At 65.0% G+C, this 27,546-nt stretch overlaps 2 protein-coding genes across 2 annotated transcripts in view; one reads left to right on the top strand and one right to left on the bottom strand.

Moving 5' to 3' along the window:
• PAFAH1B2 (platelet activating factor acetylhydrolase 1b catalytic subunit 2) overlaps positions 1-27,546 on the bottom strand; it is a 58,492-nt gene that overhangs the window by 2,256 nt on the left and 28,690 nt on the right. The gene's annotated exons all lie outside the window — the stretch shown is intronic.
• On the top strand, positions 10-26,761 carry SIK3 (SIK family kinase 3). Its single transcript, XM_088540249.1, has 25 exons — positions 10-195; positions 5,471-5,587; positions 6,417-6,480; positions 9,458-9,619; positions 11,264-11,388; positions 11,813-11,936; positions 12,378-12,496; positions 12,631-12,741; positions 12,904-13,047; positions 13,335-13,415; positions 13,527-13,636; positions 13,894-14,047; positions 14,143-14,298; positions 14,799-14,869; positions 17,451-17,594; positions 20,198-20,348; positions 20,887-21,012; positions 21,196-21,281; positions 21,863-21,972; positions 22,404-22,740; positions 22,877-23,769; positions 25,477-25,640; positions 26,014-26,146; positions 26,282-26,448; positions 26,703-26,761. Exons 1-24 carry the CDS (start codon positions 10-12, stop codon positions 26,437-26,439), a joined length of 4,026 nt encoding a protein of 1,341 aa, XP_088396375.1. The 3' UTR covers positions 26,440-26,448; positions 26,703-26,761.

The raw sequence follows: 27,546 nt of genomic DNA, 5'->3' as shown, positions 1-27,546 counted from the left end.
CGCTCCAAGATGGCGGCGGCTGCAGCGGCGGGCGGCGCGGGGGGGCCCCCCCCGGCCCCGCGGCTGCCCCCGGCGCCGCCGCCGCCGCGCCCGCCCGGGCCCGCGCGCATCGGCTACTACGAGGTGGAGCGCACCATCGGCAAGGGCAACTTCGCCGTGGTCAAGCTGGCCACGCACCTCGTGACCCGCGCCAAGGTGAGCGCGCGGCCTGGCCGCCGCGCCCGCGCCGCCCGCCCCGCGCCGGAGCCGCCCCGCGAGGCGCCGGGCCGGGCCGGGCCGCGCGGCGGAGCGCGGCGTGCGGCGGCCCCGGGCCCGGGCGGCGCGAACGGGGCCGCGCGGCCTCGCGGGGCCGCTCCGCGGCGCGGGCCCGGCGGGCGGCGCTGCCCGGCCCGGCCCGGCTCGGCCCGGCCCGGCGCTCCGCAGCGCCCCGGCCCGCGGCTGCCTCCGTGCCCGCTCCCCGCGCTCGCCCCGCTGCCCGTAAGGGGGCCGCTCCTGGCCCGGGAGAGGCCTCTGCGGGCAGCCCGCAGCAGGGCTCGGCTTTCCCGGCTCTTCCCGGGCCCTGGAGCGGCCGGAGCGGGCGCTGCTGCCGGTTCTGCGTGCCGGGCCGAGCAGCCCCACGGCGGCCCTGGGCCTTGCACAGCGCCCAGGCAGAGGCCGTCCCGACGTTGGCCTTGTGCGTCTGCACCGGGACACGTTTCCGAAGGGGCGGCCGCGCACGCAAGCGGGACTCGGGGTGTCCGCAAGCAGCGGGCGCAGGAGAGGAGCGGCGCTGCGTGCACCGGCACTGCGTGCACCGGCGCTGCCCGCGCTGCCGCTCGGTGCCGAGGTCGAGTGCGGGCCCCAGAGCCGCGCGCTGACGTTCGGCTGAGCAGGGCTCCTGCAGAGGGACCAGGAGGAGCGTTGCCGAACCTCTTGCAGGATTAGCTGCATTGGCGTTCCCTGTTCCTTACGGTGTCTCCTGGCTCCTCCTCGTCAGTGCTGCCTTGCTCCTGTGCAGGAGGCTCCGTGTGGAGCCTGCCCGTGGCCGGCAGTGGCTGGAGGTGGCCGCGGCGCTGTGAGAGCCGCGAGCCGCCGTCCCAGCGCTCCCTGCACAGGGAGCAGGGCTGCGCTCGTGCCACTGCCACCTCTGCAGCCCTGGGCAGAGCCCTGCGCAAGCTCTGCGGCGGAACCCCGCGCCCGTGCGCCGGGGCAGGGCCTTGGTGCCAGCGCTAGCGCGGGCCCTTGCTGTGCGCGGGAGATGACCCGTGCGCGGACCGAGGGCGCGCGCTGCTTCCTTGGCACTGCCGTGTGCCCCTTGCTAGCGGCGGTGCCCGTGCCGTGTTGCAGAAGCTGCAGCTGGCACGCTGCCATGCCGCTGTCTGCGTTGTGCTACCCCTGCCGTGGGTCCCTGTGGAGAGCGGAGGGGGCTCCCTGCTCTCGCCGCTTCCCCCGGGTCCTTGGGGCACGTGTGCCCGCTGGAGCAGCACCCCTGCCTGTGGGGTCACTGCGGTGAGCAGCGTGAGCGCGGGGCATGCAGAGCTGCGGCCGTGGGGTGCCAGTGCAGCCACGGGGGTGGCCACGCAGCTCCCGTGCATGCAGTGCTGCGGCACGGTGCCCGGCGCGGCCGCGGTGCAGGCGGCGCAGCTCCCGTGCAGCAGCCCGTCTGTGCGCGGGCGGGAGGCCCTGGCCGGGAAGGGGACAGCGAGTGCCGCTGCGGACATCTCGCTGTGCGCAGGCGCTGGGGCGCTTGTCCCCGCGCTGGCCATGCGTGTGCCCTTGCTGCATACCCGCAGCCCGCACGTGCTGCCCGTCCTGGCCTGCAGAGGCACTGGGCTCTTGGCCGCTCTCGGCACGTGGTCACGCTGTGCACGCTGCAGCGCCAGGCTGGCTCCTTGATGCTCACCACGGGCACAAGGTGCTAGCCGGGCCGCACGCCGCGGCACCTGCGGTGCCTGTTGGCACGAGCCGCACCGTGCAGCCCGCTGTGCTGCTGCGGGAGCTGCCGCAGGGACCCACGTGTGCCCCGGGGCTTCGCAGGGCGCCGGGCCCTTCCCCTGCCCTTCTCCGTGCGAAGGGCCCTCTGGTGCGCGCTGCCCCGTGCCTGCCTGGGCGCCCTGGCCTGGTCTCACGTGTGTACCCGCTGGGGTCCCTGTGGCGGGCAGCAGGGCGCTGCGCGGGTGCCCGTGCTGCGGTTCTACCCGCAGCAACGCTCTGCAGCCGCTGGTGCCCCCGGCCCCAAGGAGCCGCCAGGCTGCACGGCTGCCACGGCCGCGGCACGGCCCGGAGGCGAGCGCGGCCGCCCCGCTCCTGCGCAGCAGCAGCGGCAGCTCCGCGCAGGGAGCTCCCTGGGGAGCAGGCGCCGCCATCGTGTGCCCTCGCTGCCCTCTCCGGCCTCGCGCTCGGGGACACGGGAGGCGCGCGCCGGCACCGCGGCCTTCCTGAGGGCGCGCGGGGAGAACGTGCATCTGTGTGCTCCGAGCTGGAGCACATGGCGCGCGTGCCGCCTGCCACGGGAGCTGCTTCCAGCTCCAGCTGGTGCCACGGACCACGGCAGCCTCCTCCCAGCGGCACGGCTCCGCAGCGCGCTGCGCGTCCCGGGGGAACGGGCTGCTGCGCGTGCAAAGGGGCCGGGCGCTGCGTTTCCGCCCTCCGAGGCGCTGCTCGTGCAAGGCTATCGCGAGGCACCGCTTGTGCTCCGAGACAGCCTTTCCCCGGGTCTCGCTCGCTGTGTTTTCCCGCGGGGTGGCCCAGTGCGGCGCGCGGCAGCCGGCGTGCGCTGGAGCGCCAGGCCCGGGGCGGCCGCCCAGCGCCCGCACGCGTTGCTCTCCGCACGGCAGCTCCGCTCCGCACCCGTCTCCTCCTCGGCCCGGGCTGCCCAGACCTGGAGGAGTCGGCGCGGGGCCCTTGGAGCCCTCCTCGCCGAGGCCGTGTCCGTGCGCGCGGGGGCATCCGCCGTCGGCGGCTGCGGAGGAGGAGCGCGATCGCTATCATCAAAGAGGCCGGGCAGGCGGGAACACGACGGCGGTGCCGCCGCGAGGGAGCTCCCTGCGCGGGAGGAGCCGGCCCCCGCGGTGCCGTGGGGCCGCCCGGCACCGACACCTGAACGCCCCGGGTACCCGGGGCACGGCACCCCAGCTCCGACGGGCAGGAGGACGGTGCTGGCTGTGCCCGGGCTGCTCCCTCTGCCCTCCCGCCGGCTCTGGGGGCTCTCCGGGGCTTGCACAGAGCCAGGTGCTGGGAAGGGGCAGCGAGGTGGCGGGGAAGCTCGTGCTGCCTTTTAACCGCGGTGCTGCGAGTGGGGCAGGGAGCGGCGCGGGCGGCTGCTGCCGGAGCGGCCGGGGTGCCGCGGCACGGAGCGAGCCCAGGCCCGCCCGCGCGGCGTGCGGAACAGCTCCCGGGAGGCTCGGGGCGCTGCTCGGCTGTTAATGAACCGCGGGGGTCGTGCCACGCCGCCGGGCCGCGCCATAGCAGGAGGGGGACCGGGGCGCAGGGCACGCACCGGCCTGGCGTCGCACCCGTGCGCCGCAGGGATGTGCTCGCTGCTGCGTCCCCCACGAGGCTCGCGGGGTCCTGGGCTCCTGCGGGGAGCAGCATCGCGGTGGGCCCTCGTCCTCGCCGAGCGGTCACCGTCGTGCGCTCAGTGCCGGGAAGGCAAAGCAAGGCCCACGTGTGCGCCGTGTGCGCGGTGCGCGTGACGCGGAGCTGCCGCCGCGTTCGTGCGGGCTCGCCGTGTTCGCCCCGTCCCCGTGGGGCCGCGGTGCCAGGCTGCCGCGGCGAGCTGGCGCGCGGGCCGCACTCGGGCGCTGCGGTGGCCCCGCCGTGTGCGCTCGTGCCCGGCACGCGGGGCGCTGCGGGAGGAGCGCTCCGGGCCGTGCCGGGCCCGGGATTGCTGCTTCGCTCGCTCGGATCCGCTTCCCGCCTGCCGTGATCCTGCCCTTCGGGAACAGGCGATCTGGGAATGCTTCCCCAGGGTGCGCGCAGCAAATCAGCGGAGTCACAGCGCTGGGGCGCTTGAGCCGGGGAATGGGCTGAGCTTTGGGATACCGCCCGAAGAACAAAAGCAGGCCCGACTCGACTGGCGGCAGCGGCCAGGGTTCTCCCAACCGCCCCATTTCTCCTCCCTTTCCCGCAGGCGCGCGGCCGCGTTCGGGGCGGGATGCGGGCAGGACGTGGCGACGGCCGCGCCGTCCCGGTGCCGCCGGCCTCACGGGGGGCAGCGGAGCCGCCGCGTTCCTGCGCGCGGGTGTGCGCGGGCGAGGAGCAGCACGCAGTCCTGCGTGCGCCGCGCGTACGCGCCAGGACACCCCGCGTGTGCTTGCGGCGACTCGTCACCCGCGCGCTCCGTGACCGCGGGCCGCACCGGTGCTGCCGCGAGCGGCTGCATCCCGCACCAAAACGCAGCCGGGACCCCCGCACCGGCCCGGAGCTTGCCTTAATTTGCCCGGGTTTTGTTTTCTTGCAGTTCCTGCAAGTATAAAAGAGACTTTGTCCTGCGCAGGGCCCCGAGCGCCCCGCTGACAAGGAGAGGCATTGAGTGAATTCCAGGCTGCGGCTTTGCTTCCACGTGCCCTGCTGCATTTACCTGCATTTAGTGCGTGCCTCTGACTCACTGTTTACTCTTCAGTATTTCAACATTCCCCAGAAATTAAATCTTTGCAGAACATGATTGTGCGCAGCGAGCGCTTGCAGCGGCTCTGCTTGGCGATGCCCACGCTCGTGTATTGGCTGCTCTGTTATTCCCCAGAACCGGATTTACGAGGGCAAAGAGAGGCAGCAGCTGCAATTAGCGCTCTGCAGTGACAGAGGTGACGTGTGTGTGGACAGTGGTGCTGTCCCCTTGCCCTGTGCACGCCGTGTCCCGCACGGGCAGGGCATTAACGCCGCAAATTCCCTCGGCGATTCCCTCCCGTCGTGCGAGGCACCGGCGGCTGCGCTGCTTGCGAGGGGGATGCAGACACGGTGATAACTTCCTTCCTTCCTGAGCCACGCAAGTGCTCGCTGTGCGTTCTGCTCCCTGGCTTCCTGCCCTCCGTGGCTGCCAAGGCGTTTGTGGCACCTCCAGAAGCCGCCCGTTTGGCCGCGGAATGGCCTAGGTGCATCTGCTGCAGCTCCCGAGAGCCGCCGCGGCTCCTCCTCGTGCGCGCTGGAGCCTTGCGCTCCGGTTGCAGGAAATTCAGAGCTTCCTCAAACACGTGCGATGGTGGAAGTGGGAATTTCCCTGCACGCTCCCTGCAGCAGGGAGAGCACCGGGAATGTCCCGCTGCGGGGAGCCGGGACGCATCCGTGCCGCTGCGCCCGCCCCTGCGGAGGGAAGGAGGCGCCTCGGGGCCTTTGCAGGCCGCGGTGGGGCTGCACTGCTGCGAGCGGGCTGGCGTCCCGGCTCGGAGCGGCCCCGTGCCCGCGGGCACCGCTGAGCGTGGCCCGTGCGCCGGGGGCGGCCGCTCCGGGGCAGCACGGCTGTGTCACCTGGCCTGTCTCTCCTTTCTGCCAGGTTGCTATAAAGATCATTGACAAAACCCAGCTGGATGAGGAGAACCTCAAGAAGATTTTTAGGGAAGTTCAGATCATGAAGATGCTCTGCCACCCGCACATCATCAGGCTGTATCAGGTAGGAGCCCCGTGCAGCGGCTCTCGCGCCCCCACGCACAGTAGCTTCGCGGCGGGTGGGACTGCGCTGCCGTGCAGGATCGGCCCTGCGCCTTCTCCCGCGGGAAATACCCTTAGAGCGGGCGGCGGGGCCGGGCCGCTGCGTGTCCCCTCTCCGGACGCGCTCGCTCCTGGCCCACGTGCTGCGCGGCTCCGGCGGGACCGGCGGGGACAGCGCGCGGCCGGGACGGGGACGGCCCCGCGCCGCTTAGCGAGCGGCCGCCTTGCTGGAAAACTCCCTGCCCAAGAAAAACAAGCCCTGAAGCAGCCGGCTCCGAGAGGCCCGAGGCGGGCACCGGAGGATTACGGCATTTTGTAGGCATTTGGGCAACCCTTCTTTGCCAAGTGATTCCCTAGTGCTGCCTTGGTTATTTTCTCTATATTTCTTTTTGGCAAGGAGCTTCCTCAAGCTATTTCATTGAGTCTAAAGTTTCTGATATCGAAGTGAGCAGATTACACTAATGGAATGGACATCGCATTCATGGAAAAGAGCACTCGTTCTGGAGCAGGTTTCATCTCACTGCCCAGGGGTGCTCTCAGTAGCGTTTTATTCTCCAGATTTGTCTAGTCATCTGATTTAAAGTAAAAAACACTGCACCCGGGAGTTTAACAGAGCACTCTCAAACGGGGAGCTGGGAATGCACAGCCTTTCCCTGCAGCGAGCCCCACCGGCCCGCAGGTGCCGGTGGCCGTCGCCAAGGCGGCCGCGGGCAGCGCTCCGGGCCGCGTGCGCCCTTCCCGCGGGCACGCGGCGCGCTCCTCAGCTGCCGCTTCTCCCTCCTTGTGCGCAGGTGATGGAGACGGAGAGGATGATTTATCTCGTGACTGAGTACGCCAGCGGAGGGGAGATATTTGGTAAGTGTACTTATTGCATTCCTCAGTCAGATAACGTGCCTGGGTAGCGCAGCAAGCTGCAAAGAGCTGCCCTGCTCTCCTCTTTCAGCAGAGATGCCCTTCAGCCCGAGGACTTTCCATTGCCAAAAGGGGTAAAGAAATAAATGATAGCAACTTGATGGCAAACCAGCTTTTGCAACCTCTGTTTCTTCTTCGGGTTTCACTGACAACTGGTGCAGCTCTTCCTTTATTCTGACTTGGGGGTTCAATATTGTAGAGGTAGTCATCCAGTTGCACGTTAATGTGGTGCAAATACTTGAGTTCCCAGCAAGTTGTATACAGCCTGTTGACTCCAGGTAAGTGTTGGCATCTGTTAGTGGCTCTTACAGAAACAGGCTGGCCTGCTGCTCTAGGATATTGTAGTCTCAAAGCCACCTATTTGGTGACATTTTTGTATTTGGCGTTCCTGGAGCGTGTATTAGCTGCAGCCGTTTGCAAGCTGGTGGGTCGTGCCCGAGCTTGGTGCCCGTCCTTCGGGGAGCAGGCGCTGTGTGCGCGGCACAGCGGGCAGAGCCGCTGGCAGCTCCGCTGCGGAGAGCGCTGCGCGGAGCGAGCTGGCTCCCGTGGCCCCCTGGCCGGTGTCACGGCCCCGCTGCGAGGGCAGGTGCCCAGGGCCCGGCAGGGACACGCCGCGCTCTCCTCTTTGTGCTGTGAATCGTGGCACAGGGTTCCCTTTCGTGTCACCGTGCCGTGCTCCAGACCCTGCTGGGAGAGCGCTGCGCTGCAATGGAACATGAAGCTCTGGCACATGCAAGACGAGCCCCGAATTAAGGCTAATACGCTTAAAGAAAGGCCCGTGCAAATGCAAAATGCTGGTTTTCGAGTAGAAGCTGCTCCGCGGCACTGACCCTTGATGAACTTTGTCTTTCCCTGGTGTTCTTTGCGCCTGGTTTCTGGAAGATGTTTGTGCGCGCATCCGTTGGGTGGCAGGTAAACGGGGCAGATGTCACACAGGACTGCTCCCACGACTGCAGTGCCCAAGCACGAGCTGCCTTTGCTCTCCCTGCCCAGCAGCAGTGCTCCAGGTGCCAGGGAAAACGGTCCGGTCTGGGCAAACACCAGCATCTTTGGGGAGTGAGAGGATCAACTCGGCTGCTTCGGGGCTCACGAGGCCTCGCGTTTGAAGCTGTCAGGTACAGGAAGGAGATGTCAGCTCTCGGAGCGAGAGCTGCTGCGTTTGGATTGTCCTAGGGGAAAGGCAGACGTTTGGTTTGGAGCGGATACAAAAGCCGGTCCTGCCTTGATCTTTATCCCGGGACTGCCACGCGTTTCCTGAGGATCGCAGGGTTTCACCTGCATAGGAGGCGCAAGCGGGTGACCCGCCGTGCGGACGGCGTTGCGGGCGCAGACGCCCCGTGGCTCCTCAGCCCACGGCCGCGCTGTCCCGGCACGGCCCTCCTTCCAGCCCAGCTTGCCCTGCGGCTCCGGGACGGGTGCCCAAGTGCCGGGCAGGCAGCGGGCACCGCGGGCGGCCCCAGCGGCAGGAGCGCCGGTGGCACAGGCGGGAGCCGTGCCGGAGGCCTCGGCGCTCGGTGTCCCGCTCCGCTGCCGCCCTCTCTGAGAACGCTGCGCTGGAAGGAAGCAAGAGGCAATGGGCTTCGGAGAGCGGCGACAGACTGAGTCCTCCCAGCCGGGCTTTCCAGCCGCGCTCAGAAAGGAATGACAGTGCTGGGTGCTTGACAAGCCTGGAGCCTTGTGAAATTCATCGTGTTGTGTAGCAGGTTGTGACGGCAAGGCAGGCGCTTCGCTGTGCTGGCAGCAGCTAGCGCAGTTGTGGGAGCTCGCTGCTGTGCGGGTAGCTGCAGCAAAGCACCCGTCCCTTCCCCGTCCTGCTCTCCCCATGGAGCGTGGCAGGGTCAGCGCCTGGTTTGTTCAGTGCAGCCCTGTACAAGCTCACGTACAAGGCCGACCTGAGCTCTGTTGCTCACGGAAGCAGCGTGGTGCACGCGTGGAAGCGCAGGCCTGCCGGTCGCTGCCGCGGGAAGCAGGTTGCGAGCGCCGTTCCCCGGGTGGTGCCTCGGTGCGCAGGGAGGCCTCGCTCTGCGCGTGCTGCTAGCTGGTGATTGCGTCCCTCCGCGCGCTCTGCATGCGCCTGCGCTCCTGGCGTCGCGCTGGGGCCTAGCCGATGCCTCCTCTTAGACACAGGCTGCTCTTTGCTCCGGCTCTGCAGCGTTGGCTCTTGCTGCTCAAACAGAACATAGTCTACGTGGCTGTTTGCATTGCAGCGCTGCCCGTGCTGCGCGTCCTGCAGGAATGCAGCTCCTCGCTGCGTGCCGTGCCGCGGCCGTCCCGGAGCAGCCGCACGGCCGCCGAGAGGCGACTCCTGCGCAGCCACCGGCGGTGACGGCAGCTGCTCCGCTCGCTCGCGCGGCGCCGTGCGCGCCGGGCAGCCCCGTCCCGCGGGCGGGCCGGTGTTCAGAGCGCAGCTCCCTCCGTCCTGCGCGCCCTTTCCCCCCGAGCGCAGTCCCAGCCGCGCTGCAGCTGCCCCTGGCTCCCCTGCCCAGCCCCGGCCGGGGTTCGCGCTCGGAATCCGCTGGGGAATCGAGCGTCCTCGGCAGTGTCGGAAAGGGAGCTTTGCTCTTGCACGACGTCAGCAGCGCAGGCTAGACAGCAGGTTGCTGCTCAGTCAGAAGCCAGCAGCCCCGCTTTGCTGCATTGAGGTAAATGGTGTTTACTGCAGACCAATTATGTCCCAGGTATTTTAATTAATGGGTAGCCGGGAGAAATACAGCCACCCGATGGGAAGGCCTCGGAAGTGCCGTGTCCTGAGCACCCGTGAGAACAGGGGCCTGTGCGGAGCTCGCGGGAGGCAGGCTCTGTGGAGCGGCCGGCCGAAGGCTGAAACTGCCCGCACACGTGTGTTCAGGCGTGTGGGACGGCCTCCTTCGCGTCCGATTACAACCTGTAACCACCTTGTTCTTCCCTGTGTCCTTTACAGATCACTTGGTAGCCCACGGACGCATGGCGGAGAAGGAAGCTCGGAGAAAGTTCAAGCAAATAGTGGCTGCTGTCAACTTTTGTCACTGTCGGAACATAGTTCATAGAGATCTGAAGGCAGAAAACCTCCTTTTGGATGCTAACCTGAACATCAAGATAGCAGGTGAGCTAAGAGGAGCGGAGGGGAGGAAGGCAGCTGCTCTCAGGAGCTCCTGGATGCAGGCACGGGCTGCTTCCAGCTATTCAGAGGGGAGGAAGCGCGGTGCAGCTAAAGGAAGCTTCGGGTTTCGGGGTGGCCACCTGCCCAGAGCTCACGCTGGCAGCTTGTACCCGGCTGATTTATGTCTCCCGTCAAGGAGTGCAAAAGAAAAGCAGGAAAAGGGGTTAGGCTTTGTAGGTAGGTACATTTTGGGGGTATAGCAGCTGCAGATTTCCAGAGCGCCGGAGAAGGGGCCGGGCAGAGCCTAAAAGGTGACCTCACTTTGAGTGCTGCTGCTGGGATTTCTTTGGAGCAGGTCCCATTCAGTTGGAGAGGGGGCAGAAAAGCCAAGGGAGAGCTGATGGCAGAGGAGGGAAGGGCACGTGGAGACTTTGGGGCGCTTTCCGTGCGGCTCCCGCAGCTGGTGGCAGCAAACGCCCGGACACGAGTGCGGTGCGGGAATAACGGCGGGGATAACAGCAGGGATAACAGCATTCCCTCGGGAAAGGGGCTTCGGGAGCTCTCCACAAGCACCGCTGCGCACGGCCGTGCTGCGCAATGCCTTCATCCCAGCTGCTTTTGATGGGGAAAAACCCTAATGTTTGTTGCATTTCTTCCTGGCAAAATAACTTCCCAACTCGCCTAGGTAGAAGCTGGAACACGTCTGGATTCCTTAGAGATGTCCAGCCTGCTGACAGTTACGGGAATGTTTGAAAGTGGTGGAAACTTTTTCCTTTTTAACCGAAGGAAGCTGGACATGACTTTCCTTCCAATCTCAGCTCCCAGCATGGACTCTGGAAGATAGCTCCCACCCATGCGGTGCTGGTGTTGTCCTTGGCAGGAGTGGCAGCAGTGATTGGAAAGGGAGCCTGGAAAAGCTGATTGCTGCTCTAGGACTTTCCAGGCGTTCGGCTTTGTCCCTCTAAGCGCTAACGGGATTTCTGGGAATCGGGATTTCGAGATTTCTGAGATGTTCCTTGGCGCCTGGGGCTCTCGCAGATCGGAGGGATGCTTGTTTAAAGCACACTTTGTTTTGGGGTGCAGTTCGTTCTTGCACTCGGGGGTTTTCATCCGTCTTCTCCTTTGGTTTTTCCAGAGTGCTCTTTGCACCACGCATGACCTCAGTGCATGAGGTGCATGTGGGTTTTGGACAGTTTTGCCGTCTGTGAGCAGGACTTTGCATAAAACCGACCCTTCTGGTTGTCGCTCGCTGTGGATAGGGAAAGTCTGCCTCCCCGTGGGCTCCGAGGGGCTGGGCAGGGCGCTCCTTTACGGGGAGAAACTCTCCTTCCCCCAGGCTGGGGCCGCGCGGTTCCTTCGCTTGCTGAGGGCTGCCCAGCAGTGTACGTGTGAAGCGGGGGTGCAGCTCTTAATAGCCCTTCCTTGCTCTTTTTCTCAGTACCGAGAGAGCAAAGCTGCCGATTTTGTGGGTGCTTTCAGCTTTGCTCTCCCTCTGCTTGCACCTTTTGTGCTCTTTTTCTGATGTCTGAATTAGTTTTGTGTTACGCGGTTATACGTGACCTTACGAGACCGAGCCCCTTATTTAGCTCTCAGTTGTTTCATCGTATGTTCCTCTAATGAGTTCTCTTTATCTCTTGGTTCTTGCAGATTTTGGATTCAGTAACATCTTCACGCCTGGCCAGCTGCTGAAGACGTGGTGTGGGAGTCCTCCCTACGCTGCCCCAGAGCTCTTCGAGGGAAAGGAGTATGACGGCCCAAAGGTTGACATTTGGGTATGGGACCAGCCTCACTTTCTTGCATTTTATTTACTTATTTTTTACCTCAGTTTGGCTTTGCTTCCCGAGTAACTATACCTGTCTTGGAGATAAGCCCCTGATATGCAGAGAAGAGGTTTTTCAAAGAAATGCACAGACTGTTTTATGCTGGCTAGTGTATGACATCCTTCCCTTCCTGCAAGGCTTCATGCCTAAAACTTTAGCAGCCCTGACGAGCATTTTAATTCAGTTCCTTAAAAAACAAGGTTGGCTTCAGTGTTGCTGTTGAATGGGTCATTACCCGCTGCCGTCTAGCTGGAAGTGGCAAGCTGCTTTTCCTGCTGAGGCCGGAAAGCCGCCCCGAGCAGAGCGGACCCTCGCGGGAGGAGGCGGCGGGGCCGGGGCGCGCGTGCCCGCGCTGAGGTGCCCCTTGTGCCCGCAGAGCCTCGGCGTGGTGCTCTACGTGCTGGTGTGCGGCGCCCTGCCCTTCGACGGGAGCACGCTGCAGAACCTGCGCGCGCGCGTGCTCAGCGGCAAGTTCCGCATTCCCTTCTTCATGTCCACAGGTGGGTGAGGCGACGCGGTCGCGGTCGCGGTCGCGGCGCGGGGCGCGCAGAGCCGAGGCGCGCGCTGGCTCCCCGGGGCGCTGCAGCGGGGCCGCCGCGGTGCGGCTCGGCGCGATGCCCCGGAGCTCTGCTGCATCCCGTGCTGCAGGCGCTGCCCCAGGGCTCGCTCGCCCTCGGCTGCTGCCAGCTGGGCTGCTCTGGAGCCTTTCTGCAGGCAGAGCCGTCCTGCTGAGGGCTTGGGCAAAGCCTGCCCTCTTGCTCCCTGAGAACAAGCGAGCTTAAAGTGTTAGGGTTTTTTATAGATGCGTTGTCTTTGTTCCCCTCTCAGGGAGATGGTTGCTCTGGAAGAGCACAAGAGCTGCTGCCGTTGCAGTTGCCTGCCCTTTGCGGCAGTCTTGTCCCTGGCGGTGGCTTACTCGGTCCGTTTGTGTTCCCGTGCAGAGTGTGAGCACCTGATCCGACACATGCTGGTGCTGGACCCTAGCAAGCGGCTCTCCATGGAGCAGATCTGCAAACACAAGTGGATGAAGCTGGGCGAGTCTGACGCGGAGTTTGACAGGGTTTGTCCCGCCGCGCCCTCGGCCGCGGCGCTCGCGGCAGCTCGCGGCTCAGCTCGACGCCTTGGCCCTTGTGGGCTCGGAGTCGTCGAGGCCCGGCGGGACCGCGCGCGCTGAGGCCGGCTCTGCTCCTGCAGCTCATCGCAGAGTGTCAGCACCTGAAGACCGAGAGGCAGCTGGAGCCGCTGAACCAAGACGTGCTGTTGGCCATGGCGGAGATGGGGCTGGACAAGGAGCGCACGGTGCAGGTAAGGCCAGCGCCAGCTCCTGGGCTGGCTCTCTCCGTCAGCGACCCAACGTCGGTGTGCGCCGCCCCTCACCTCTGCGTGCTGAGCGACTGCAGCCGAGCACGGAGCGCGCGACGCTGCTTGGCAGGAGCCTCCAACCGCCTGTTCCCTTTTCCCTTGCAGTCCTTGCGAGCAGATGCTTACGATCACTACAGCGCAATTTACAGCTTGCTCTGCGACCGTCTCAAGAGACACAAGAACCTGCGCATTGCCACGTCTCCAAGCATGCCCCGGACCATGACCTTCCCCACCTCAGCTAACATCCAGGTAGATCCCGCCGGTGCCATGTTCTTCCAGCCCTGGAAAGGCAGCCAGGACCCAGCAGAAGAGATGCTGAGGCCCTCTAACCAGATGGGAGGGGTCTGTCTTCCTAATTCTCAAAGGATCTTGAGAATCAAAGGTCCTTTGAGAATTAAGAATGAAGACATCCTGAGTGGCCCCAGGGTTCCTATGAGTGCCCAAGTGGATTCTGCTTGTGCGCTGCTGCAAGCGCAGCAGCCTTGAGGAAGGGGCTGGGGGATGCACTGACTTTGCCTCTCGATCCCTCTGCTCAGCAGACGGAGCAGGCAGGCAATACCTTGAACATCAACGTGCCGCAGGTCCAGCTCATCAACCCTGAGAATCAGATAGTGGAGGTGAGGCGCTTGGCTGCATGGCCCTTGCAAGCAGCTCCTTCGCGGGCCTTGCGGGGAAGCTTCGGCATCCTCGCGTGGTCTTCCAACTTCTCCAATGGTTTTTGCATCCAGACGGATGGAACGATGAACTTGGACAGCGACGAAGGGGAAGAGCCGTCGCCTGAAGCTCTTGTGCGTTACCTCTCCATGCGAAGGCACACGGTTGGAGTGGCTGACCCTCGGTTAGTACGGGGCTCTTAGCTGCAGGCTTCGTGATGTGAAGGGTAACCAACGTTAATGGAAAGGCCTGACACTGCTCAGTGGGAATTTGGGGGAAAAAGAGGGACAAAAGAATGCTGAAGAATGGCTTGGCTGCTCTCTGCAACCATTTTCTGGAGCAGTGAGAAGCCTTTTTGTGAGGGGAAGTTGAGCGCACCGAGCCCATGGGTTTTTCTTTTTGCATCCTTGCTAAGTCACCTGTCTGCATGTGATTGCACAGGACGGAAGTGATGGAGGATCTGCAGAAACTGCTGCCGGGCTTCCCGCGCGTCGCTCCTCAGGCTCCCTTCCTGCAGGTGACCCCCAACGTGAACTTCATGCACAACGTGCTGCCCCGGCAGAACCTGCAGCCCACGGGGCAGCTGGAGTACAAGGTGCGGAGGGCCGCGGGCGCCGCTCGCCGCGGGCGCTGCTCGCCGTGGGCGCTCGCTCGTGCCGCGTGGCTGAGCGCCCTGTGTGCGCCCCGCAGGAGCAGTCGCTGCTGCAGCCCCCCACGCTGCAGCTGCTGAACGGCATGGGCCCTCTGGGGCGCAGGGCGTCGGACGGCGGCGCCAACATCCAGCTGCACGCGCAGCAGCTGCTCAAGCGGCCCCGAGGCCCCTCTCCGCTCGTCACGATGACACCAGTAAGTAGCGGAAGCGGGGAAGAGAGGTGCAGGCGTGCTCGGAAGCGTGTGCTCTGGGAGGCAGAGCGGCGGGCGCCAGGTGCCCGTGCTCGGCACGACTGGCCCAGCGGCGCGCCGTGTCCTCCGGCGGCAGCGTCGTGGTGCCTCCCGGGAGCGCTCGGCCGTGGCACGCCATCGGGAGTGCGGGCTTGCTCTCGCTTCCCCTCTTGTTTGCTGATCACGCGGTGAAAGCTAGAGCGTCTCTCAGGGCTGTAACACCGATTCGTTCGTCCTTGGTGTTTGTGTGGCAGAGGGTTTCCCCGGCGGTAGCAAGGGAGGAAGCAGTGTTGTGCGGGAGGGAAAGGGCAGAGGGGTGTCCCGGGCGCGTGGCCCCCCTGCTGCAGCGGAGCTGCTGCACGTCCCTTCCCTGGGAGGGCCTGCGGGAGGAAGGCAGGGTCCGCAGCGCGGGCGGGATGCGCTCGGCTGCCCTCGGGAGCCCACGGCCTCGCTTCTCTCCGCAGGCTGTGCCAGCCGTCACTCCTGTGGATGAGGAGAGCTCCGACGGGGAGCCGGACCAGGAAGCCGTGCAGAGGTAACGTCCACGCGTTCCCGTGTTGCCCTCGTTAGCCTCCGAGAGGCTCTCCCTGCGGGGACCCAGAGCTCGGTGCAAGCAGGAGGCGGCAGCGCTGAGGACGGTGGAGGCTCAGCATTCCGTGTGCTCTCGTGGGTGCGATTCCTGTAGGCAGACCCTCCTCTGGCACCAGCAGGTGCTCGTGAAGCTGGACTTGCCTCTGGGAGCCATTGGAGCACTAGGTTGTCCCGAAGCTCTGAAGCTGCTGATTTCCCTGGCTTAGTGCGCCAGCATGCAATCCAAACTAACCCACAACAGGAGTGCTGCACGATTCGCCCCTCGCTGCTGGGTGGCGGAGGTGGCAGGATCTCCTGCGTGGCCTTGCCTGTCAGCGCAGCTTTTGTATCAAGACATGCAGTAAACACCCAACTCTGATGCCGGCAACAAAGTGAGCGTGGTGGCAATCGGGGGGCTCTAGGCTCGTAGCGGTCTCATTTTAGCAGTAGGTCTCAGGAAGGTCTGCCCTGCTCAGGGAAGGGTTTTTAGTTACGCGGCTGGAGCCTTCTCTCTGTCAGCCTCAGGCAGATCCCGGGGAGCCCGTCAAGGAGCCTTCTGCTTCCTCGGGGCCTGGAAACACTAACAATGTTGCTAACAGTCTCTCAGTAGCTTCTGCGCAGTTGCTTTCCTGCTAACCAGCTGGTGCCCTCCGTGCAGTGTGTAGGAGTATTCCTGTTTCCTGCCTCGGACTTCCCAAGCTGCCTGCATTTCCCCCCTGCTCTCAGGAGCAACACCTCGGGTTAGGTAGCCTCTCCTCAGGGAGAAGGGCTTGGAGAGGGGCGCTTGGAAGGCAGCGGGAGCTGCTGCTCCCTCGGCTTTGTGAGCTCTTCCCACTCGGGTGTCTCGGGGCAGAGGCGGGTTTTGGACGGTGCGGGTGTGCAGAGGCTGTGCTGGTGACCCCGTTGCCTGCTGGAGCTCAGAACACGGCCCTGCTGTGCGGGGAGAATTCCCTGGAGTGCAGTCACGCCTTGCGCAGGACGCGTCCCGCGTTTTCCGCGGAGCCCACGGCCTCTGCCCTTGCTGTGGCCCTTGTCTCCGTGCTCGCCCAGCGTCTGCAGCGTGCCAAGGCGCTGGGATGGGGCTGCCCCGTGGTTGTTGAAGGCCCGCACCCTCTCCTGGAACACCCCAGCCAGGAGGCACGGTTACAGCCTTTCTCGCTGCGCACATCACATGAGTCTTTCTGAGACTTGGCAGGGAGGCCTGGGGCATCTTCCCTGGCCAGGCTCTCCCTGCTGCCAGTCTGCAGCTTCTCTTGCATTGAATGTGTGAGGCTCAGCTGGGAAGACCTCGGAGCACGAGTGCAGCTCGTGCCGGGGTGTCAGCCCTCCAGACGCTGGACGCTCCTGCAAGGCGGGAGTTCACGGGTCGCTCCGCTGCGCTCGGCAGCGCTACCCTCGGTCCTCTCTTCATAGCTCGTGTTCTCCTTCCACGAGGTGGCCCAGCAAAAACCCTGCCCACGCACTGAGTGAACGTGCGCTTCACCCTTGTGTTGCAACGTGCCACTAGTCATCAAAGGAGAAGGGCAAATAGTATTAACAGAAGGGCCAGATGCAAATATTTAGCTATTCAGAACAGTGCTCTGAACACTCTTTATGCAGCCACCGCTGAGCAATTTTTGCCCTGCTTAATTTGACCTTGAAAACAGTGCCTATTCTTTGCTGTGCTCCAGGGAACACTCACATCTCCTCTGAGCTTTGGAAAACTTTCTTCAACCCGAAACACTGTTAGAGCTCACGATGTGATTGTTCCCTAGAGACCTGAAATAAAATCATCTTAGCAAACCACAACTGTAAAGCTCTTTGGGAAACTTTCTCTGTCTCCATCAGATGGTTCTTACACAGCTAATGGGCCAGACTTTGGCAGTTAGCACAGCACTAAGTACCCTCCGTTCTGTTAACTTGCTGCATTCTGCTTAAGTGGCTGCAGTAGCTAGCGAAGACAGGCAGCTTTTGGAGGAGGCCCCGACTTTATTAATTGCTGTTCTTCTCCGCAACTTAGAAGCTGCATTGCAGAGAGCCTTCCCAAAAACTCCAAGGTGAGAATTCCCACTAGCATTCCAGGTTCTCGCTGGCCAGGGGAGCCTCTGTCCCTGGCAGAGCTGCCGTTCTGCTGCCGGTTTCCAGGAGCGGAAACCGGCTGCCTCGGTTCCCGAGTAGCATCCGCGCGGCCTGTCCCTGCGCGGGGGCCGTAGCACCCATGGCCAGAGCACCCGTGCAGGTGCCTCCCTGGGCCGCCCGCGCGCGGAGGCCGCTCCGGAGGCTCCTCCCGAGGCTGCGCAGCCCGCAGCGGGAGCGGGGCCCGGCCGGGACTAGGTGGCGCCCTCGGCCCGCTCTGCGCCGGCCCCGCGTCCCCGCGGCAGCCCCGTGGTGCCGAGGCCGGGAGCAGCGGGAATCTCCCGTGCCGAGGCCGGGAGCAGCGGGAATCTCCCGTGTCCGAGCGCCGCAGCAGGCATCCTTCCTCCGCCCGTGCTGCGGGGTAGCTCACGCTCCCTGCTTTCGGAGTGCTCCCACCAGTCTCTTATGAAATGTGCTCCTGCTCGTTGCAGATACTTGGCAAATAGGTCAAAAAGACACACTCTGGCACTGACCAACCCTACAGCTGAAATCCCTCCAGACTTGCAGAGGCAGCTAGGACAGCAGTCCTTCCGACCCCGGGCCTGGGCTCCGCACCTGGCACCCGATCAGCACCGGTGAGTAATGGCACCGGCCGCTCGGGCAGCTTTGCGCCAGGAAACCTGCTCACATGCCGGCTGCAGCGGAGCACGGAGGCCATCCCGCTTGGCAGGGAGGGGAGAGGAGGAGGAGAGCGCGCCCGAGCAGACCCGCGGAGCGGAGGCGCTCTGCCTGCGCTGGGGACGCTGCGTTGCTGGGCTCGGGCCCACAGCATGGTGCGGGGCGACGATCAGCTGCCGCTTCTCCTTCATCCCCCTTTTGGGGCTGCGGGGACTTGCCAGCACGGCTGCCCTCGCTCAAGGGTGGGGAACAAGCTCTTCAGTTTAGAGGAAAACTCTTTACTGTTTTTGCAGGTGTTAATCCTGTAGTAAAGAGCAGATTTACTGTAGTACGGCTTAGATTCAGATACAGGGGAAAGACTTCGCCAAGAGTTATCTATGCCAGAGCTTCAAATCCTCACTGTACTGCACCAGAGTTGTGTGTTTCGACTGCAAAGTCTCCTTGCAAAGCTCCTCAAGAGCCACTTCCTTCCTCATCTGCCCCCCAAAGGGAATGACGTGGGGTGGGAGGAAGCGTCCCGGTGCCTGGGGCAGGTGCCGCACACCGGGCCGAAACGCGCTCGACGGGGCTGCGTGGGGAGCGCTGCGGGACAGGGAGCCCTGGCCGAGCAGCAAAGCGGTGCCGCAGGGAGCCTGGGGAAGGGCGCGCAGCCCTGGGTGCTGCGGGCGCCCGGCGGCTGCAACGGCAGCGTTTGCTGTTGAGGAAGCAGCTCCCCGCGCGGCTGCAGCGCTGTTCCTGGGAAATGCCCCGGCCGGCCCCGCTGGCGGGCTTGACACAGCGCTTTTTATTGTAGCCAGATACCTGCTGAGCTGAGCACTGATGTAATCAGCAGAGACAGGTGAACTCTGAGCAGAGCGAGCCAGTGTTAGTGCCACGCTGGAACTCTGGAAGAGCCAAGATAAGCACCTCTATACCCTGAAGTCACTCCCGAGGGAGATGCCTGGGGGATGGGAGGAAGAGCAGGAGGGGAGAGATTCCTAAAGTCACGGGAAAAGCCTGATAGCCCTAAAAGTACAGCTTGAAAAATAACCAGGAATGCTGTGTCCTACTTTAAAGATGGCTTCAAGCGGTAAAGGTAAGCTGGGTTCCTCGTGCGTTGCAGGAGTTGGTGTTTTTTCCAGACTGTTGAAGCACACTGCAGCCCGTGGACACGTTTGGGTGCTCTGTGCCCCTGGGCTTTGCAGCACCGTGGCTGTGCTGCTGCCTCTCGCGCAGGCTGCCGCGTGCTGGGTCCCTGCCCCGTGCTCTGAGGTGGCCGCTCGCTGTCAGCGCACGAGTGTGGACACCCTCCCCGAGCGTGGCCCAGACGCTGCCCCTGCTGACGGGCTGCACAAAGCACCCGCAGCCCGGCGGCGCACGGACAGCCCTGCCTCTTGAACTGCTTCCCGCACCGAGCAGATGTTAAGGCAGCTTCTTGCAGCTGGAGGCAGTCTGGTTCCGATCCCGCAGCGCACAGCGCGCAGGAAGGGCAGCTGGCAGCACTGCTGTGCCTGGGCAGGTGTTGGGAGCTGCAGCGTGAACTGTGTCACCAGCCGCTGCCCCCGTCCGTGAGAGAGCAGCTGAGATGGGTCAGGGTGCTGGATGGGCCGGCACCGACGGCTCTGTCCTCGGAGGAGAGTGGCGTGTCATGTTCAGAGGCCGAGGCTCTGCTGAGCCCGGCTCGTGGCAGCCCGCGAAGCCACCGCCGTGGCGAGGCTGCAGCCACAGCCGCCCTCTGAGACGGGAGGGCTGGCCCGGCGCAGAGCTGCCCGCCGAGGCGCCGCGGCCCGGCCCGGCTCGGCCCTGCTGTGCGGGGGCACCGCGAGCAGCCGGGGCTGCTGCCGGCGGGCGCTGCGTGAACGTGCTCCCCGCGAGCTGCTCACGGGGGCCGCTGCTGCAGCCCGTGCTGCTGGCTGCTGTCACAGGCTGCAGTTTGCCCAGAAACCGTTAGGGTGGAGAGAGAAACCTGACTCACTCGGCCTGTGCCACGGCACGCTGATTTGGGTGTGCGGGGAAGGGCAGCTTTGCTCATGCAGGAACAACCTCTGAGCTTCTGCTTTCCAAACAGCAACTTGTGGGAGAGAGTCTGGGACTGGTGAGGGGCTGTTTGGCATCCAGCAGCAGCAATGCAGGGTCGGAGGCAGGAGGATTTCTCTAAACGGAGAGCGCGTTGGCGCTGGGAGAGGTGGTTTTGCTCTGTGGGTTGTAAGGAGCAGCCAGACCATCTGTGAGCCAAGAGGCTCAGGGAGTGACTTGGCCAATGTACACTTTGACAGTGCCGAGCAGCTTCTCCTGGCCTTTTCCATCCGAGGAACGGGTGCCTTGGGTAGATAAGTCATTGCTCATGGCTAACCTGGTTTGCTTGGGAATCCTCTCCAACCTATAAAGGCATTTATCTGCGCAGCACAAAGGCTGCTCAATAATTCTGTTTCCAGTTCGCAGTGGGGATGGCACTTTGGTCCTAGATGTCCTCTGTGCGAGCGGGCAGGTAGACCTTGGCACGGGCGGCATAAAGCAGCGAGTCTCTGTGGCGGTGTTGGTGTCTGCCTGGCATTGCTAACGCGCCTGCGCGTGTGTTCAGTTCTGTTTACAAGGACTCCAACACCCTGCACCTCCCCACGGAACGCTTCTCCCCGGTCCGCCGCTTTTCTGACGGTGCTGCCAGCATCCAGGCTTTCAAAGCCCACCTGGAGAAGATGGGCAATAACAGCAGCATCAAACAGCTTCAGCAGGTAAGACAGGCGTTGCAGGAGCCCGTGCGGGGCCTTTGTATGTATTTATTCACGCGGCCCGCGCGGCTGCCGTCCCCCGTGGCTGCGACGGCCGCCGAGGGCTCACGCTGCTCCAGAGCATCCCTGCGCAGGGACCTCCTTTATGGCTGTGTTTTAGAGCATACTGTGTGCTATCCCTAGGCAGCCAGGGCAGCTCTTATCGATGACTTGGGCCTGAGCTGGCCCCAGGAGAGGACTTCCACCTTGCAGCCCAGGGGAGGTGCGAGATGCTCTTCTCACCTCAAGGTTCTGCCCTTAGAGCTTTGTGCCCTCCTTGCGAGGGAATGAAACGGTACCGGCGTGGGGCATCACACGGACGGTTCTGCTCTGTTGTGTAAGAAGGGAGCTTAGCCCTGTTATTACACACCTGACTTCCCCAAATTAAGTGCATTAGGTTTTCCTCACTGCCCTTGTCAGACAGCTGAGAGACCCGTGCCTTTGGGCACAGCGGGCCTGCTGTGCGCCGAAAGGTCACCTCGCGGTGCTGGCCTCCTTGCAGGAGTGCGAGCAGCTGCAGAAGATGTACGGCGGCCACATGGACGAGCGCACGCTGGAGAAGACGCAGCAGCAGCACATGCTGTACCAGCAAGAGCAGCACCATCAGATTCTTCATCAGCAGATCCAGGTACCGGGGCTTGAGGCAGGGCACGCTTGCACGGCTGCCGCGACAGCAAGAGCTGCAGCCAGGGAGTGAATGTCGGGAGAGTCTGGATATGTCCTGCTTCACCCCGTGTAACTTGTTTATTCTAAACTTCCTAGCTGAGCATTGTTGGTCACAGATACTTCTCTTTTCTGCTACCCGGCTCAGGACTGTATCCGGCCGCCTCAGCCATCCCCACCTTTGCAAGCTCCGTGTGAAAACCAGCCAGCTCTGCTCACTCACCAGCTTCAGAGGTAAAGGAGGTGTTGGAGCAGCGCTCCGGGAAGGGGCTTTGCTTTTCCTCAAGCTCGGTGAAGAGCACAAGGCCAGCGAGGATGGCTGGGCCAGTTCCCAGGGGCACGTGCCTTTGGCTGGGCCGGCCTTTCAGCTGGACTCTGGCCAAGGGATTTTTGAAAGGAGCAGAAATGTGCTTTGAAGGCAACAAAAATCAGCGAGATAAGATAACTGGGAGTTTCTGCCTTGTGCCCAGGCTGTCAATGTGACCTCCGTGAGTTAGCGTCCCTGCAGGGATGTGCTGGGAGCTGCCTCGGGGCTGCTCGGAGCTCTCCCGGTTTCCGTGGGGAGCGCTCCCTGTTCGCCGCGCCCCGGCCTCGCAGGCAAAGGGCAAAGGAAGGTTCTGCCTCCGGGGGAGGGCTGGGGGTGTCCTTGTGCCAGGGTCTCCCCTGGGGTGTGCTTGCTCCCTGCGTGACCTAAGGAGGTTTAGATGGGCCTTAGGACCACGTTGGCAGAAGCCTAGGGCCCTAAGCAAGGGCTGCTTTGTGAAAGGACGGAGGGGCGGCTGGGGGTTTCTGAGAGGTGCTTGTTCCCCGCGCAGGTTGCGGATCCAGCCGTCCAGCCCGCCCCCCAGCCACCCCAGCAACCACCTGTTCCGGCAGCCCAACGGCAGCCCGCCGCCCGGGAGCAGCGGCGCGCTGCAGCCCCACGGTGAGCCCGCGCCGCCCGTGCCGCCGGGGCTTCCCCTCCTTCCCCGCGCTGCCCTCCCGATGCACGAGATCCTCCACGTGGCAGCAGGGGCTGCGGTTATCGCGAGCGTGCGAGGCTCTGCCAGCTGGAATGTGCTGTTACATTTCGGGTCATGGGATCCCCGCTTATCGCTCCTGGGGGTGGGCAGGAAGGGCTGGAATTCTTGGGTTTGTGCAAGTTGCTGTAAACTCGGCTTGGTTTCCCTCTGCCTGCACGGGGCTCGAGCCGTGACCCGCGCGCGCTGAGGCGGCACGGAGGAGTAGGAGTGCTCGGGATGGCTGTGCTGGCCACCGCACAAACGCCCGGGCACTCGTGGCGCCAGGCGCGCTCGCGGGCGGGCAGAGCGCGCTCCGCGCGGCGCCGCGGGCGCTCAACGCCGCTGTCGCTCCTAGGTGCGGCCTCGCAGCCCCAGTTCCAAGGGGTGCCGTCCCACAGCGCGCTCTTCCCGCAGTCCGGTAACCGCTCCCCGCCGCCCGCCATGGGGCTCGCGTGCCTGGGCCTGCAGCAGCAGTCGCAGCCTCAGCAGGTCACCATCCAAGTGCAGGAGCCCGGCGACATGGTGGGCAGCACCCTGCTGCCAGGGGCGCCCGCGGGCGCGCGGGGCATGGCCGTGAGCCCGAGCGCCAGCCACATGCAGATGCAGCAGCGCGCCAGCCTCGTGGCCTCCCTCACGTACAGCCACAGGCAGCTGTCCAAGCAGCTGAGCGCGGACAGCGCCGAGTCGCACAGGTAAGGGCGGCCGGCCCGGCCGCGGGGGGCACAGGGCACGCGGCAGCCGTGGCTGCCCCGGGCCCGCGCGGCGAGAGGAGCCCTGCCCCGGGCTGCAGCGCGGCGGCCCGGTCACGCGTCTCTCTGTTCTCCGCAGCCTCAGTGGGAGCAGGTATCCCCCCGCTAACTACGACCAGGTGCACTTACACGCCCACGGGTTCGCGGAGCAGCCCCGCGCCTCTCCCGGCAGCTACAGCGCGGCGCCCGGGGTCGGCTTCCCCGCGGCGCAGGCAGCGCTCAAGGTGCCGCCGCTCGAGCCGTACCCCGCGTTCCCTGCGAGCGCCCAGCAGCCGCAGCAGCAGCAGCAGCAGCAGCAGCAGCACTACACGGCGTCGGCCCTGCAGCAAGCGCTGCTGTCCCCGACGCCGCCCGACTACAGCCGCCACCAGCAGGTACCGCACATCCTCCAGGGACTGCTCTCGCCCCGGCACTCGCTCACAGGGCACACGGACATGCGGCTGCCCCATGCGGAATTTGCACAGCTCATCAAGCGGCGCCAGCAGCTGCAGCAGCAGCAGCAAGAGTTTCAAGAGCTGTTCAGGCAGATGAATCAAGGGGACGCTGGGAGCATGGGCGCCGGCTTGGGACAGAACCTCTCGGAGCGCCAGTCGTTACCTTTGCCTTACCCGAGCGCCGACACGTACCATCCCCAAAGCAGCCCCCAGCACCTCCTCAAAATCCGGGCGCACGAATGTCTGCAGCAGGTGCCGGCGCCGCCGCACGGCTACGCGCACCAGCCCGCCCTGTTCCACTCGGAGAGCATGGAGGAGGACTGTGCGTGCGAGGGCGCCAGGGACAGCTTTGCAGACAGTAAGAACTCCCACTCTTTGACCAAAGGTTGCCACGAAGCCCCTCTGCTCGTGAGCGCGGCGGGGCCCGCGGACGCAGACTCTCTGCTGGGAGCCGCTGGCCGCGCGCAGGAGCTGGCGGCGCCGCCGTACCGCCCGCCGCCCGCGGCCGCCTTCGCGCGCCCCAAGGTGCCCAGCAGAGGTAAGGGACACGGCGCGGCGCGGCACGGCGCGCGGGGAGCAGCACGGAGGGGCGGCGGGAGGCGCAGAGGGGCCTTGGCTGGGAAACGGTGGCGCCGCGGGGGCGCGGGGAGGCGTCCGGCCGCCCTTGCCGCGGGGCTGCGAGCGGCTGTTCCTCGTGCCACCACGTCGCCCGGCCCCGCGCGCGGCACAGCCGAGCCAGCCGTGCCGGCAGCCTGTCTGCACGAGGACGGGGCCGGGAAGGCCGGCCTGGGGCCGCCATCGCCCAGGCGAGCGGGGCCGGGCCCGTTCCGGAGCGCTCCTGAGCTGCTCCCGGGGTGTGAGGAATTGCGCCGGGCTGAGCAGCGGCTGAGAGCTGCGGAGCTGCCCTTGCTGAGGCGCGCGCTGCTGGCATCGTGCGGCAGGCACGGCCGGAGGAGCTCCGGGTGCAATGGCACGCTGTGAGGCAGCCGGGAGGCACATTGCTGCCTGCGCGCAAGATGGTGCGGGAACGAGTTACACAAGGGTGGGGGACTTTAGCCTGCAAGACTTTGTAAATGAGTAAAAGCAAGTAAATGTTTACAAATAGAGTTGTGCAAGCCCGCCTGACAGGGGCTCTTTGGAGGGCTGCTGTAGTAAGCTATGTCCGGAGAGGCAGCTGCCCAGACTTCCCTCCTGCTTTTAATAACCCACTTGGAATGTGGCCCGCGCCGGTTCTCTCCCACACGGGCTGAACGCCCCAGCAGCCCCGCTCCCCTGCTGCCCCGCGAAGCCCTGGAGAAGCTCGCGGGGAATAGAGCTCACGCGCACCCCGCTCAGCTGCCCGCAGCGCCGTGCGCGGCGGGAGCAGCTCCAGGGGCAGCCGCTTCCCTGCGCCCGGCTGCCCGGAGCGCGGCTGGCAGCGGGGCGGCCGCGGGACGGGCCCGCGCGGAGCCCCGCGCAGCTGCGAGCGCAGCGCCGGCCCTGCGGGGGTGGCACTTCCCCTTCTCCGGCGCTTTGTTTTCCAGCGTGCCTTGTGTTTTGTTGCTCGCTTTTTCCAGGAAAGCTGAGATTTAACCGAACTTAACCTTGCGGTTGTGCAAAGCAAGGGAAAGGCCAGCTGTGTTTCTGGGTTCCTCCCAGAGCGCTTCTTGCAATGCAGCACTATCTGTGCGGAGGGTGGAACATTCCGACAGGGACGGCCATGTGAGCCCATGTGCTGGCCTTGCAAATCCTGCTCGGGTCGTGGGGTTGGCTGGAAGATGTTTGGTACCGTCACAGCTGCATCTCCCCGGGGAGTCCTCCCAGCCCTGGACCCCAGCAGGCAGGGGATGCCGGGAAGGGTCTCCCCGGCGCCCAGGGCCCCGCGCGCGGCGGCATCGGCCTGGGAGCCCCTGCAGCGCTGCCGCCGCGGGCGCCGCCGTGGGAGCGCCGGGGGCCGCTGACGTGCGTGGGACGGTGACTCGCTCCTCCGTGGCGCAGTACTTTAGCCAAGACACCGTGTTCTCGCTGACGCCGGGTTCCGCCCGATAGCAGCGTAGCCTTTACCCTCGGCCCCGGGAGCCCGCGGCGCGGCTGGACTTTGCCAGGCCGCGCACTCGTGTACCGCGCGGCCGGAGCCAGCAGATAAGCGCTCCCGGCTGGCAGCGCGTGCCGTGGGGCTGGGGGGCCGCGGGCACCGGCCTCTCGGGGCAGCCCCGCAGCTGCTCTGCGCTAACCTGTCGCTCCTCTCTCCTGTCCGCTCTTGAAGAGTCCATCGTGGGGAACTGCATGGACAGGAGCTCCCCCGGCCAAGCGATGCAGGTGCCCGACCACAACGGCCTGGGCTACCCGGCGCACCCCGCGGCCAGCGAGCACCCGCGGCCCCGCACCCTGCAGAGACACCACACCATCCAGAACAGCGATGACGCCTACGTAGGTTTGAGGAGCCTGCGCGCGGCGGGGAGCAGCGCAGCGCGGCGCAGAGCTTCCCTGCGCCACGCGCCGCGGAGGGGTGCCCAGTGCGGGCACCTGGAACGCGGGGCGCCTTGCTCGGCGCGGCCAGTTCGCTCAGCGTTCCTCCCTCTGGGAAGAGCCGTGCCCGGGTATCCCTGGGCTCTTGGCTACGGCTCCCACGCGCCCTGGAGCAGAGGGGCTCTGTCCTCCTTAGTGACACGAAGGTCGGGAAGGCTCTTGGGTGGTCCCGTCTGCGAGGGGCGACCCTTGGTGGTGGCCGCGGGGGGCTCGGGGCAGCAGCCCGGTGCTCCTGAGCGAGCCCCCTTCCCCCGGCGTGCCCTTGTCTCCGCAGGTGCAGCTGGACAGCTTGCCTGGAATGAGCCTCATGGCCGGCAAGGCGCTCAGCTCTGCGCGGATGTCGGACGCTGTCCTCAGCCAGTCGTCCCTCATGGGCAGCCAGCAGCTGCGCGACAGGGACAGCGAGGGTAGGGAGCGCTGAACCCCTGCACGCGCTGAACCCCCGCTGCAGAGCCGCTCTGCGGCTGCGCTGCGCCGCGGGGACGGGGTCCGCAAGGGCCTGGCCCTGCGTGCGGCGCTGACGCTGCTCTTGCGTCGTGCAGAGTGCGGGGACGCCTTGGAAGGGCAGGAGCACCCCGGCCTGGGCGACGGCAGCCAGCACCTCAACGCCTCGTGCTACCCGTCGACGTGCATTACGGACGTCCTGCTGAGCTACAAGCACCCGGAGGTGCCCTTCGGCATGGAGCAGGCCGGGGTGTAGCGAGGAGGGGTGAGTGCCCGGCGCCCTCCCCGTCCCTCCTGCCCCGTCAGCTGCCTCTCGTCTTGGCACGAGCGCGGGAAGCGCCTGGCAGCTGCCGCCCGCGTGGTGTCTGCGCCCGCGGCGGTCACCCGGGGACAGCGCCGCTTCCTCTATTCCGTGCTGGGGCCGCGGAGCTGGGCTCTGCTGGCAGGAGGGCTGGGGCCGGGCAGGAGCCCTCCTGAGCTGCCCCTAACGGGGCTCTGCCTCTTGTCTCTCTGTTGCAGGTTTTATGTACAGCTTTGAAACGAAAAGGTCCATTTTAAACCAACAGTATCTAGCAGCATTGCGCCAAATTGCCGTAGTATTTCTGACTAACTGGAATACCATGGCCCCTTTCCTCATCATCACTTCATCCCGTGTTGCGTTCCTTCGGTTTCCCTCATCCTGCCGTACCTGCCCGTGCCTCCAGCTGTCACAGACACCGGCGGAGCCCCGCGGCGCAGCCAGGGCACGGCGGGGCCGCTTTGCCGCGGCCGGCCCCGCGCGAGGAGCGTTGGCAGCGGCAGCGGCGCGGGGCCCCCTCCGTCTGCGCCGCTCCCGCTCTGCCGGCGCCCGCCCCACGCGCAGGCGTCGCTGCCCCGCACGCGCCCGGCGCCGTCGCCAGGCCACACGCACCCTGTTTTCCTTTTTTCCCAGCTTACCATAGGGAAGACAGATCTTTTTCTGTTGTTGTTTTCTTAGCTTTTCCTCCTGATCACGTAGGAATTGTTTTTTTGGTAAATGTTGTTTTATTATTATTGTTATTAATAAAAGGCAAAAGGAATTTCTGTTTGAGAGAAATTTTTAACTAGATTCTGTTCTATATGAATTGTGACTTGCACCTTCTGTTCAAAGTATTTTATTTCTTTTACTGCCATTGTACTTGTGACTGGTTTTCTCTCGTGCCAGTGGCGAAAGTGGTGTTCTCCCCTCCAGAGCTCCAGCGCGCGCGGCTCTCCCGGTGCCCGCGGCGCGGCCGGGGCCGCCGCTCCGGCCAAGGCCTCGTCCAAAGGGGCCCGGTGCCCGCCTCGGCCCCGGAGGAAGCGCGCGGGGCGCGTGGCGGCGCTCCAAGTGCTGCCGTTAGCAAAG

Source organism: Tinamus guttatus, unplaced genomic scaffold (assembly GCF_059628265.1).
Source record: "Tinamus guttatus ecotype Peru unplaced genomic scaffold, ASM5962826v1 Tinamus_guttatus_pri_ptg000057l, whole genome shotgun sequence".
NCBI lineage: Eukaryota > Metazoa > Chordata > Aves > Tinamiformes > Tinamidae > Tinamus > Tinamus guttatus.
The sequence above is the reverse complement of the archived record's forward strand: the minus strand, read 5'-3'. Positions and strand labels throughout refer to the sequence as shown.

Bases quoted from the DNA above. Each gene is read 5' to 3' on its own strand.
- SIK3 (XM_088540249.1), top strand. From the start codon at position 10: ATGGCGGCGGCTGCAGCGGCGGGCGGCGCGGGGGGGCCCCCCCCGGCC. The intron at 6,481-9,457 runs GTAAGTGTACTT...TGTCCTTTACAG, and splicing joins CAGCGGAGGGGAGATATTTG to ATCACTTGGTAGCCCACGGA. The intron at 11,937-12,377 runs GTGGGTGAGGCG...GTTCCCGTGCAG, and splicing joins TCCCTTCTTCATGTCCACAG to AGTGTGAGCACCTGATCCGA.